The 14452-nt window shown below is 38.7% G+C and overlaps 1 protein-coding gene across 1 annotated transcript in view; it reads left to right on the forward strand.

The window, feature by feature from the left end:
• CLIC5 (chloride intracellular channel 5) overlaps positions 1-14452 on the forward strand; it is a 128199-nt gene that overhangs the window by 63495 nt on the left and 50252 nt on the right. Inside the window, exons 3-4 of the mRNA XM_027838333.1 lie at positions 3174-3299; positions 12061-12167. Coding sequence (XP_027694134.1) covers positions 3174-3299; positions 12061-12167 — 233 coding nt within the window. The remainder of the gene's footprint in view (positions 1-3173; positions 3300-12060; positions 12168-14452) is intronic.

Here is a 14452-nt window from a genome sequence, read left to right on the forward strand (position 1 = left end):
CAATCAGTGTTTCATCTTGGTTGCTGGGAACCCAAGAATTGCAGACTTAAAATTGTTAGCTCTCAGAAAAAGGAGGTGAAACTAAACAGGTCCTTTTATTTGTCTGAAGTGAGGAACACATACAGAATAAACAAAGAAACTAAGTAAATGAGATTTTTAAAATGCTTTCGGAAGGCGTGCCACAAAGCACAGCTGGTAAGTGTGTGTATGTTTTAGGAATGGTATGGGAACAGCAATGTAATAATTGAAATTCTTCCTTGCCTCCTCCCCTGTTCCCAACACACCCCCCCCAACCCCTAAATTGATTTCTCTAGAATTTTAAATGGCTTCAGGTTGATCTCAGTGCCAGTACTCCCTTCTTATTTTTACAATCCTTCCACTACCACCATTGCCAAGGTCCCTAGAAAGAGCCCTTTTTCAGAGAGTATATTTAGAGAGGAACTCTGACCTGACTATCCTTCATGTTGAATTTCCCCTCCTTTCTAACCTCTAGGGCAGGGATTCTCAGCCTTTTTTTAATGTCATGGATCCTTTGGCATCCTTCTAGCGAAGCCTATGAACTCCTCAGAATAACGTTTTTAAATTCAGAAAATGAAATATATTGGATTGTTAAAAAAAACCCTAATTCTATTGCAGAACAGTTCTCAAACTATTTTTAAAACAATTTCCTGGTCCCCATATTAAGAACTCCTGCCTTAGGGGAATATTTTTCCTTTGTTTAATACTTTTTCTTCCTTTCTTTTTCATCTTGTACCCTGCCCAGGCCGATTGTGCTCATTTATTGCCAATGAACTCCCCCCACCTATCACAGGTCTTTTTTTTTTATACTGACCATGCCTTTCATAACTAATCATGGTATACAGGTAGTTAATAAAGTCATATTGATATTTGCTATAAATTAAAAGTTGTTGTTTTTGTTGCTGTTTGGCTGTTTCTGTAGTATCTGACTCTTTGTGACCCCAAATGGGTTTGGTTTTTTTTTTTTTGGCAAAGATACTGGAATGGTTTGCCTTTTTCTTCTCCTGCTCATTTTACAGATGAGGAAACTGAGGCAAATGGGATTAAGAGGATAACACAGCTAAGAAAAGTCTGAGGTCGAATTTGGACTCAGGTCTTCCTAACTCCAGTCTGAGTGCTCTATCCACTGCACCACCTTGCTGCCCCAAATTAAAAGTACTTTGCGTTTAAGTCAATAGAAGAATTTCTTTCTTGCTTTCTTCTGTTTAATTGATGTGAAATACATGAATGAATAAAGCATTTATTAAGTGCTTACTATGTACAAAGCACCATGCTAAGCATTAGGGGTACAAATAGAAAAGTAAGGCAATTCTTGCTCTAAGAAGTTCATTCTAATGGGGGAGATGACACATAGGGAAATTTTCAGCTGGTCTGAAAAGTCCCATGGTCCTTATGGACCAGTTTTGCAGCAGCAAAACTGATGTTAATGCCTTTTCTTTGCGATGAAAGCTCATCTATATCCATAACTATAATACTAACTAGCATTTATATAGTGCTTCTTGACCTTTGTCTTACCACTGGACTCTGATGACTCTGGAGGAGAGAATGAGGCTGAGGACTTTGTGCAGTTCTGCCCCATTTACATCCAGTTTATTCACAAGTCAAGACATTGCCTTCATGATGTTATGAGTCATCTTTGAGAACAAAGGATGAAAAACAACAAATCCTATGGTCCTGTATGTCACAAAATAAAAATGAAATTACTATATAACATCATGTACTCTTACAGTATGATTATTTGCTTTAGATATTATTTATTTGAAGTTGTAGTATCATTACATATTTACCTTCACCTACTCCTCAAACAACTTTTAACAACCCCAAAGAAATGACTTTGTTAACTTACTGTGCCATTTTTAGACCTCTTTACCCAGTAGCACCAAGTGAGTTGAATATATGATCCCTGGCTGGGAAAAGATAATAGCATGTGAAACTAAGGATTGAAATGTCCTGTCTTTGCTTATTAATGGATGTTTGCCTCAATGTCTGCTGGGACATGTGGTCTATGAACTAATGTCTAGTATGCCTCTGTCTATCTATTTTTTTCCCCTCAATCTAATGGTGTCCAATGCCTGGTATTCTCATTAGGGATTGTTAACATATCACAGTAGTAGTTGTTGAGTTTGGAAAGGACCTTATCATTGTGAGACCAGAAGTAACCCGAGTTTAGCTGTATAGTAGGAACACTTCATCTTGGACAAAATGGCAGCAAAGGATCTTAAATTTTCTCTGTCTGAAAGACACTACTCTTTGGGGATGCATTTCTTGCACAATTCATCTATTTCTTATGTTCAGAGTCCTGTAAAATGTATTTTTGTTAAGCAAATGATAGCAGTGCTGTTAAACCATGCTAATTTCCAAAAGAACTTGTTAAGAGCAAAAGAAGGTATATGTGGTTTTATATATATATATATATATATATATATATATGTATATATAAACCCATAATATGGTAATATATAAGCTGTTGGTGTAACTAAGGTAAGATTATAGCTAATCACCTATTCATAGATTGCCCTTGCCCATTTTGTTCAGGTAGGACTCAATATATGGGCTTCCTATCCTATCTGTCTGTCCCTAACATTCAGGATATAGGCTATGGAAGAGTGTGTTAAGACTGAAAGAGAACTTAGGAATTATTTTTTATTTTATTGATTTTTATTGAAGTTCAGAGAGGAAAACTAATTTCCTCAGGGTAACAGAAGTAGTTAGTTGGTAGCTGACCACTGACTAGAATCCAAGTTTCCTATCTCTCAACCCTATCCATTGCCCTCTATATACCATGTTGCCTTCTTTCTTATGATATTAAGCCTCCTCTTGTTCTTTTTTTACTTTTCTTTCTCCTTTTTCACATAAAATTGACCTTTACTGAAGGGTCAAATTTGCCTTTTCAAAGGGAGAGTAGGGTATTAGATTCAAATGGATTTGGAATTTCATTGATTCAGGAGGTCCCTCCATTGATACAGATCCCAACTTATCCATGCCTGCTAATCCTGTGTGACTCTTGTCCACATCCTCCCAAAAGTTTGACATGGGGAATTCACCCAACATGCTTGACAGTCAGGGAAGCTGATCTCTATTTTAGAGTTTGACATTTTCCTGGAAGAGTAAGTAGAATAGTATGAACCAACACCTACTTCTCACTTTCTTTGTAGAAAGCCAGCTGATCTGCACAACCTGGCCCCTGGGACCCATCCACCATTTCTGACATTCAATGGGGATGTTAAGACAGACGTCAACAAGATTGAAGAGTTCTTGGAGGAGACCTTGACCCCGCAAAAGTAAGGGGGTATTTATTTTCTGGGGTTTATGAAATGGTGGGTGTGAGGAGAAACCAGGTATCTATACTGGGATCACAAAAATGTTCATTGCTTTGCAAATGGGTGTTTATCAAGTTTGGTTAGGTCAAAAGACTACAATGAATGGGGTCTCTCTTCTCAGAGAGAACCCTTAAATTTTATAGAGAGTCTGTCTGTTGCCAAAAAGACTCAGACACAGAAGAGGTTTGTGGAACAAATAACCCTCCTTGATAAGGTGAGCCTTCCACTTAAGGGGGAGTAGGGGACCTACTTACCTCGTCCACTCTTGATACTGAAATTCCATTAATGAAAAATAAATTCTTTCAGACCACACCTAGAGATTAAAAAGTTTAACATACAAATACCCATAGTGTATCATCATGGATAGAGCCCTGGACTTGAAATAATAAGGCCTGGGTTAAATTCTACCTCAGACATTTCTTAGCTGAGCAAGTCACTTAATTTCTCTCTGCCTCAGTGGCCTCATTTGTAAAAGGACACTTGACTTAAGGGTCTCATCAGTTGCTTCTAACTCTAACTCTGTGATACTTGTGGCAGATAATTATTCATTTCAATTCATAATGATGTATAAACCATAGAATCATATAATTTGAAATATGGACTCAGAATCAGAAGGGCCCTTAGACATCATCTAGTCCTGGTAGAAAGTGGAAAGAGCCCTGACCTTCAATGAGGGCTTCAAGTCCCAACTCTGATGCTGGTACCTTTGCCCAGCCTCTTTGAGAACCTCAGTTTCCTCATCTATAAAGTGCCCATACTATCTCAGAGGGTCATTTTAAAGGATCAGATGAAATGTGAAAATATTATAAGTGCTTTTAAAAAAAAAGGCAGCATTGCATAGTGGTTAGAGAATTAGACTCAGTCAGGAAGACCTGGGTTCAAATTTGGCCTGGCTATATTAATTGGTATAAGTTACTCAACTTATCATTGCCACCAGGAAACTCTCAGAATTACAAGCAGAATTTCAGTTGCTTCCTGGCATTGCTAGAGGGAGTTTCCTCATACCAGTGAAATCACAGGTCTCCTCCTCTGCTACCTTCTGCACCCCCACTAGTGTGTTCCATAAATAAAGAAAATGATAGCTATCAGAACAGGTTTTGATGGATCAGGCTGATGGATAAGAAGACTACTAAAGGGCACGGGTTAGCTGAAGGTTATAGAAAGGGGTGCCAAGGAGGAAAGAAAAGGGCACAGAAAGGGGCATCTGGAGACAGACAGACTTCAGCAGCCACAGAGTTTTACTTGCTTCACTATTAATGGTGAAATACATCGTCAATGGTGCACCGGTAATGTTTAACAAAGAGCTTTCAAAAAATGTAACCATGGCATAATGTACATAAGTACACAACTTTCAGGTTTAATATCCATTATTAGGGGCAACTAGGTGGTGAAGTGGATAGAGTGCTAGGCTGAAGTCAGGAAAACTCATCTAAACTCAAATCCGGCCTCAGACACTTACTAGCTGGGTGACCCTGGACAAGTCACTTAACTCTGTTTGCCTCAGTTTCCTCATCTGTAAAATAAGCTGGAGAAGTAAATGGCAAGTCACTCCAGTTTCTTTGCCAAGAAAACCCCAAATGGGGTCACAAAGAGTGGGACATGATTGAATAATAACAAAATGCATTGTTAACATTTCCCTCATCATTTTCTTATCAACAAAAAAACAAATTGAGTGTTGTTTTATGGCATTTGTTGATTTCCAAGTTGTAAATGCCCACACTGAAAATTTAATAATTGACTCTTTTGAGCCAGGTCAAGTTGGCTCCAACACATGCTTGGTCATAGTAGAAAGAGGACTAGATTTGGAGACGGGGGTTGAGGTTGAATTTTGGCTGTGCAATGAAATTGCCTCACTTCTCTAAAATGATAGAGTTAACCTACAGAATCTTTAAGGTCCTTCTGGCTTTAGATCCTATTGAACCTATTCTTCTTGCTGAAGATATTTATAGGTGGGAGGGCCACAGCTTCAGACCAGTCCGTCCTTCCTAGAGCACAAGTTAATTTACTGTGTGAGTTGAATCCTCTTCTCTCCTTTTCCTCCTTCCCCTCTTCATGCCCTGTTTGGAGGGGGAGGAGGTGCTGAAAGCCTAATTTACAGGGCCTGGATAATAAGCTAGTTTTGTGTTGAGTTTTATTAAGGGAAGTAGGGTGGTCAGCCCCTCCCAGCCTCCAGCTTGGTACCACAGAAACGCTGTGTTCCCTCCAGCAGCTCCAAGCAGGACAGACTGGGTCTCTGTGATTCACACGTGAGGGAGCTCTGTTTCTGAGTTCTTGTCTTCATTTTTCACTTCAAGATTTACTCTTTGGGACATCACATTTGGTTGAGGGACTAAAAAGAGGACATGCTTGGCCTTTGGTTAGCTTTGCAGATTTCCACAACAAAAAGAAATATATGGGGACCTGCCCAAGGTGTGCTGGTAAATATTTAACAACTGGCTGTATTTCCCCCCCCACCCCAGAAATGTATATATGAAATACTTTGAAATTTAATCAGCATTTCCCTCTCAGTGTAACATAGTAGGGTAGTTCCTGTCCATTCACTCATTGATAGAGAGTCTGGTGACAGGCACTGTGATCCCTCAACTCATAGAGGTTATCCCTTGAATTGTCCATGACTCTGTCTTCCTCTCACAGTGTGATTGGTTGGCAGGACCGTAAGAGCCCAAAGATACCATTCTTGATGCATCCAACCATCTTAGAAAGTTGTGCCATACAAAGGATCAGAAGATCATAGATTTAGAGACAGAAGAGACTGGTTGAGGCTGACTAGAGCAGGCATCTTCCTCATTGTAGAAATGAGAATCCTGAATCCCACATTGGCTAAGTGACTTGTTCTAGGTCAACGTGGGTAATAAGTGATAGAGTTGAGATATGATTTCAAATTCTTTAACTTCAAATTGCATCTTCTTTCCACCAGACCATTTGCCTTCTCCATATTATAGGATATCCTTAACTGGTTTTAGTATAAGTTTCACTTTTTCCCTGTTATCTACCTTGTGCTCAATATAAGTGTATCCTAAAATTGTGTCATTAGTAAGAAAACAATGAAAACGATGGAAATGAAGAAAGCAGTTGATAATAAATATATATATATATATATATATAATGACTTTTATTTGAATGAAAAAGTCTTTTAAAAATTTTCATAATAAATATTTTGTTCAGAATTTTCATTATTTTTTTTCGTTTTCTATCTTTTAAGAGAAATCTCATTTTAAGGGATATGTCCTGTATTGAAAGGAAATTTTAGATCCAGATCAGTACAGTAAGCCAACCAATCCAATGCTCCTCCTGCTGGCATTTGAGGAGAATTATTTGAAATGTTACGGTAGACATAAAAATCACTCTAAGATGTGGCACCGGGAACCTCTTAAAATCACAGCTGCCTGGGAGTTTCCTGTCCTGCCTACGTCTTTATATGAATTTTATGTTCCTTACCTGTGGTCAAGGGCTCTGATCAGAGGCTCAGGAGAGAACTATCTTTTTCTTATACCTTTGGGAAAGGGATCCAGTTGTGGGGGCCTGCTGGCCTGCATGTATTTTCAGAGACAGGTGGTCACTGGGGGTAGTCTCCAATTAATTGACATTTGTTAAATGCTCCCCTCCATACATAACATTCAATTTCTGTTCTCTGTGTCTTTGTCCATGCTATCCACCATGCCCGGAATGTTCTCCCTCCTCACCTCCACCTCTTATAATTCTTAGTTTCTTCTAAGGTTCACTTCAGCTGCCTACAGGAATTCTTTTCTGACTGACTCCCATGATTGTTAGTTCTCTCCAGACTTCCACACCCTCCCCTACACCCACAGTTATTTTGTATATTTTACAATTTTCTAATCTGGGTACAACTTATGTTAGTGAAAAACCACCAGCCAGGTTAACTATTAGTGACTCTAATTTCCAAGGAAGGTTTTTTTTTAACTTTAAAATATCAGCTTGCATCAATCAAAAAAGTATTTATTGATCATTGTGCTAGGTGCTTTTGAAGAATACATAGGTGCATAAGATATCCCTACCTTTAAGGAGTTTGCAATTTAGTCAATTAAATAGAAGATAAGCCAAATACATATGAAAAGATACTAAGTGGCATATATGCTAATAATAATTGGAGAGCATCATGAGAAATATAATGGATAATTTTGATTACATTTAATTAAAAAGTTTCTGTACAACAAAACCCATGAAGCCAAAATTAGTAGAAAAGCAGGACACTGGGAAAAAAATTTTATGGTGAGTTTCTCTCATAAAGGTCTTATTTTTCAAATATACAGGAAACTGAGTCAAATATATAAAAATAAGAATCATACCCCAGTTGATAAATGGTCAAAGGATATGAACCGGCAGTTTGCAAAAGAAATCAATAGTCACACAAAAAAATTTATCTAAATCAATTTTGATTAGAGAAATGCAAATTAAAATTGCTCTGAGGTACCACTTCATACCTGTCAAACTAATTAACATGAAAGAAAAAGAAAATGACAAGTGCTGGAGGGGATATGGAAAAATAGGGACACTCATGCACTGTTGGTGTAATTGGGATCTGGTCCAACCATTCTGAAGAATAATTTGGAATTATGCCCAAAGGGCTGTAAAACTGTGCATATCCTTTGGCCCAAAAATACCACTAGTAGGTCTGTGTCCCAAAGAGATCAAAGGAAAATGAAAAGGATCTGTATATAGAAAAATGTTTATAGCAGCTATTTTTGTGGTAGCAAAGAACTGAAAACTGAAGGGATGTCCATCAATTGGGGAATGACTGATCAAGTTGTGTATATGATTGTGATGGAATACTATTATGCTTTAAAAAATGACAAGGGGATGATTTCAGAAAAACTTGGGAAGACATATTTGAATTGATGCAGAATGAAGTGAGTGGAACCAAGAGATCATTGTACACAGTAACAGCAATACTGTAACAATGATCAACTGTCAAAGAGTTGGCCAATCTGATCAATACAATGATCCAAGACAATTCCAAAAGACTCATGATAAAAATGATATCTACCTCCAGAGAGAGAACTGATGAACTCTTGAGTACAAATTGAAGTATAATTTTTTCACTTTCTCTATTTTCCTTGCTTTTTTTTAACAACATGGCTAACATGGGAATATGATTTACATGATTTCACCTGTAGAGTTGATTTCATATTGTTTACCTTCTCAGTGGGTGAGGGAGGAGCCAAAGGAGAGGAATAATTTGGAATTCAAAATTAAAAGAAAAGAGTGCTAAAAACAAATGATACGTTAAAATAAAATTTGCAAAGTGAGAAAATACTAATAATAGCTAACATTTATATTGTGCTTAACTATGTGACAAGTACCATGCTTTACAATTATTATCTCATTTGATCCTCAAGACAACCTTGAGAGGTAGGAGCTGTTATCCCCATTTTACAGATAAGGAAACTGAGGCAAACAGAGGCGAAATGACTTCTCCAGGTCACACAGCTAGTAAGTGTCTTAAGTGGGATTCAAATTCAGGTATCCTAAAATTAAACACAGTGCTCTATTCATTACAACATATAGAAGACAAACTGAGAAGTGAGCAGCAATACATATAGAACTTAAGGTAACTAACATTCAGCAGTCCAGCCCCCCAGAGCTGAGAACATCTTTTACTGAATCCAGCTGGTCACTTTGCTCCAAGTGCCTGAGGACCAGCAGACTAGATCTTCCTCCTTTATGGTTCTGGTCCTTCCTCATTGTAGGGATTTTAAATCCCACCCAGAAATGGGTCTGAGGAACTGTTTTCAGGAAATAAATGGTGTAAGCATAGTTTAGGAGATAGAGAGAGTGATTTCAACAAATATGTAAAAATGAGTAAATGTAGTAACTACCACAACAGCAGTAATACTAATATTCTATTAGAGTCCTATACTAATACTTCAGTACTGCAGGGAGGCAACCCTGGGTTCTTCTTTTTTTTTTTTTTTTTGGCTGGGCAATGGGGTTAAGTGACTTGATCAGGGCAGCTAGTAAGTGTTATGTGTCTGAGGCCAGATTTGAACTCGGGTCCTCTTGAGTCCAGGGCCAGTGTTCTATCCGCTGCACCACCTAGCTGTCCCATACCCTGGGTTCTTAAAGACCATGACCCTGGAGCAAGTGTTTTGGTAAAGTGTACCACGGTGGGTAGCTTTTAGGTATGGATCAAGTGAGAGACTGTGTCAGTCTTCAGTTCATCAGCCAGTCAACAGTTATACATAAAGTGCCTTTTATTGTTGCTATTCGGTCATTTTCAGGCATGTCCGACTCTTCGTGACTTCGTTTGGGGTTTTCTTGGCAAAGAAACTAGAGTGGTTTGCCATTTCCCTCTCCCGTTCATTTGATAGATGAGGAAACTGAGGCAAACAGGGTTAAATGACTTGCCCAGGGTCACCTAGCTAGTAAGTGTCTGAGGTTGGATTTGAACTCGGGTCTTCCTGACTCTAGGCCCAGCACTCTATCTATTGCGTCATCTACCTGCCCATGAAGGGTGCCGTACTGTGTGCCAAGCACTATGCTAAGCATTGGAGATACAAAGAAATGAAAAAACGCAATTCCTGCCCCCAAGGAGCTCATAATCAAATGGAAGGGAGGAGAACACACTGTGCAAATGACTGTGTACATTTGAGATGTATATATACATATATGTATATGTATATATACATATATATGTGTGTATGTGTCTGTATATATGTATGTATGCATGCATATATACATATATAGCATAAAAGGGGAAAGAATTGTTGACTATAAGTCTATTGCAATAGTCCAGGTATGAGGTATTGAGGATCTCCACCAGGGTGGTAGCTATGTAAGTGAAGACAAAGAGATGTATAAGGGAGATTGTGAATGTAGAAATTGTAACACCTGACAATAGATTGGAGTCAAGGATGAATATGAGGTTGTAGGCCTGTGTGATGGGAGGATGGTGGTATCCTTGAAGGTAGCAAGGAAGTTCAGAAAAGAAGAGAGTTTGAAGGGTGAGAGAGAAGATAATGAGTTTTCAACATGTTAAGTTCGAAATTTTTACTCCAGTTCATGATGTCTGAGAGGCAGACAGTAATAAGAGTCTGGAGGTCAAAAGAGAGGTTAGGGATGGATGAGTAGATCTGAAAATTATCTTGTGTAATGGATGATAGGTGAATCATGGGGGCTGATGAGATTACCAACTGAAATGGTATAGAAGAAGAGAAGTCCCAGGGCAGACTGTTGGCAGAGACCTGTGGTTGGTGAGCATGACCTGGGGGAAGACCCAGCCAAGGATACCGAGGAGTGGTCAGACAGGAAGGAAGAAAACTAGGAGAGGATGATGCCATGAAAACCTGGAGAGGAGAGAGTATCCAGGAGAAAATGGTGATTGATAATGTCAAAGGTTGCAGAGAGGTTAGTAAGGTTAAGGATTGAGAAAAGGCCATTGGGTTTTACAGTTAAGAGATCACTGGTAGCTTTGGAGATAGTAGTTTTAGTCGAATGATGAGGTTGGAAACTAGCCTGAAGAGGGTTTAGAAGAGTGAGGGAAGAGGAAATAAGAGGCATTGAGTGAAGGTGGCTTAGTTACCAAAGGAGTTTAGTTACTAAAAGGAGAGGACAGCTAGGTGGTGCTGTAGTGGATAGAGTTTGGAGTCAAGAAAGACTCATCTTCCTGAGTTCAAATCTGGTGTCAGACACTTGCTAGCTGTGTGATCCTGGGCAAGTCATTTAACCCTGTTTGCCTCAATTTCCTCATCTGTAAAATGAGCCGGAGAAGGAAATGGCAAAACATTTCAGTATCTTTGCCAAGAAAATCCCAAGTGGGGTCATGAAGAGTCAGACATAACTGGAAAAAAAAATGACTCATGGGCATGTTTGTAGGAAGCAAGGAAGCAGCCAGTAAATAGGGAGACACTGAAGATGAATGAGAGAGTGGGGTTGATGAAATGAATGATATGTTGGAGAAGACAGAATGGAAAAGAATCCAAGGGTCCATGCAGAGGAGTTTTTTGCCTTGGCAAGGAGGAGATCTATAGGTCTTTATGTGAGAAATGAAGGGGAAAAGCATTTGAATGATGTGAGATAAGGGGAAGTGGAAAAGAAGGAGGCATTGGCTAGTGACCTCAATTTCTTCAATAAAGTATTGAGGCAAAGCCTTCAGCTCAGGAAATAGGGAAAATAGACCCCGAGGAATGCTGGAGGAGGAGAGATAAAAAGGCTTATCATCCAAGAATTAGCCTCTTTTCTCCCCTGGGCCTCAGTTTCCTCCTCTCCAAAATCAGGCCTCTAAAGTGTCATCCAGTTCTGACCTTCCGTGTCCTTTGCTCCATCATTCTATATTTTAAATTCTTTTCTAGCTCTGACATTCTGTGCTGTGTTTTTACATTTTGTTTTCCAGTTCCCTTCTGGCTTTGACATTCTAGGTTTCTAAGAAATAACTCTAATAGGCTACTTTGTAATTTTTTTTTCCCCTTGGAATAAAAATTGTACTGTCGTCGGCTCCTATGTGGGCTACAAACCATGAGTTCAAATACCAATTTCACCACAATCTGTCATTTCACCCTGGACAAATCTCTTTGTCCCACCATCTCTCAGCTATGGCTAGCCCTGTCAGCTCATCTATTACAAGTCCAGTTTGAGAAAAGAAAAACAATTTTAAAACAGTATACTGGTCCAAAGTGCTGAACATTGATGTTGATAATTATGAAAGGAAAGTCTCCTTCCTTTCATCAGAAACCACCATTTATGGTCCCATCCTCTTCCATTCCAGGTACCCCAAATTGGCTGCTAAACACAGAGAATCCAACACAGCTGGGATTGACATCTTCTCCAAGTTCTCTGCATACATTAAGAACACAAAGCCACAAAATAATGCCTGTGAGTAACACCCAGATACAGGACCCTGGTGTTTTGAATGCATCATACCATCTTTGTTTCTGCTCATCACCATTTGTGAAATCTACAGCCAAGTGTCATCTGGTATTGATGGCTCCTTTTTGCTTTTGCTCACTCGCACCATTACTACAGACAAGGAAGTTGTTAGCGAAACCCTGCTGGGGATACTCGAACCTTATTTTTTAAATTGCTAAACTTGAAAGAGAGATGTAGTTTGCTTCTTGGGTGTCCATTATTGCACAGTAAAGTTAAAACAGGCTAAGGGTTCTCAGATTCTGACACAGCTAAATTAGTGAGTTTGCTTATATGTCAGAGAGCATAGCTGGAGAAGGCCATTTTGCTTTCTTTATGATCTCTTACTTTAAGGATAATAGTTTAAATCTGGAAGAGACCTTAGAGGTTATCTATCTCAGCAGTTCTCAAACTTTTTTTGGTCTTGGGAACCCTTTGCTCTTTTAAAAGCTATTGATAACCCCAAAGAGTTTTTTGTTTATGTTCATCTATCAATATTTACCATATTAGAAATGAAAACTGATGCATTTTAAGTATTTATTAAATTAATTCATAAATTCATCTAAAAATAATGATAGTAAGCCCACTACACATTAAAACAAATAACATATTTTTATTAAAAAATAACTGTATTTTCCAAGACCAAAAAAAGTGGTGAGAAGAGTGGCATTGTTTTATATTTTCGTAAATGTACATTTAAAATTGTTTTTATACCATCGGTACAAAAGTCAACCCAGTTGTTAAGGGATCAACCATATGATTAGAAAGTTATTCCACACTGAGTATTTTAGCAACACTTGTGTTTGTAGCCAAGCATTCATGTCAAAGCTGTTTGATGATTAATGGTGCTGATAACAGACCAATACAGGCAAATCTAGCCATGTCTGTAGATTCATTCATTTGTAAGGCAAAAGTACAGTTGTTATAGATGAGATGTTAACTCAATCTTCTTGTAGCTATATCTTTAATTCACAGGTCATGTAGCCTCTACAAAACTCTGCCGCATACTCATGAGAGAATGAAAAGAAAAGAGTACGTAATATCTTACTACTATCATGAAATTAGTTTTGATTTTACTGACCCTTTGAAATGGGTCTCAGAGAATCCCAGAGGGTTCTTGGACCAAGCCTTTTTTTTGGGGGGGGGTGATGCAAATGGGATTAAGTGACTTGCCCAGGGTCACACAGCTAATAAAGTATCTGAGGCTGGATTTGAACTCAGGTTCTCCTGACTCCAGGGCATGTGCTCTCTATCCACTGTGCCACCTACTTGCCCCAGATCACACTTTTTAAGAACTGCCGATACAGTCCAATTCAGTTTTCTATTTATTTTCTTCATTTTATAGGTGAGGGACTTAATTATAGAGGTGACTTCAGAATAAAACAAAAAATGTAAGCACTGACAGTTTTAAGTTTTATCTGCATTATTATATTCTTTATCACTTTCTTAAATTTAGACAATCAACAAAACAGTAAGTCAAGCCCTGATTTTGTAGCCTTTGCTTATTTCTAAGGTGTAAATGTTCACACTGAAAATTGAACAGTTGGGCTTTTGAGAGCCTATATAAGCTGACTCCAGCACACCCTTGGACTTGAAGCCCAGAATGGTTATGACTTGCTGAAGATGGCTCAAGGTAGTAAGAATAGTAGACCTGGGATTTGAGCCCAGGCCTTCAAATTCCAAATTCATTATACCATATGTCATGTATTCAGAGTTTCTTGGCAGGGCTGATAAACTATCATGACATGAAAGGTGAAAGCAGAAAAAACATCATGCTAAGACCCTCAGTTTCTACTCTCAGCTCCATGGCTAATGCAATGGCTAGAGACCTCCCAAACTAAAAGGTAGTCCAGTAGATACTGCACCGGTCTTAGAATCAGAAAGATTCATCTTCATGATTTCAAATCTGGTCCCAGGCACACAGCTGTATGACTCTGGGCAAGTCACTTAACCCTGTTTGCCTCAGTTTCTTCGTCTGTAAAATGAACTGCAGAATTAAATGGCAAATCATTCCAGTATCTTTTGCCAAGAAAACCCCAAATAAATCATGGAGCGTCAGACATGACTGAAATGATTCAACAAGAAGAGACATCCCTTTGCTTCTCTAGGTTTGAATTTAATATCTGTCTGTGCCATCCAGAACAGGACTTCTTAAACTATGATATTTGTCTGAAATATGGCTGCTGACCAACCATCTTCCTGGATCTGTCACTTAGTAGTTGTGTGACTTTGCGCAAATTTTCTATCTCTCTCTG

The sequence above is a fragment of the Vombatus ursinus genome, unplaced genomic scaffold (assembly GCF_900497805.2).
Source record: "Vombatus ursinus unplaced genomic scaffold, bare-nosed wombat genome assembly UNPS02014826.1, whole genome shotgun sequence".
Lineage (NCBI taxonomy): Eukaryota > Metazoa > Chordata > Mammalia > Diprotodontia > Vombatidae > Vombatus > Vombatus ursinus.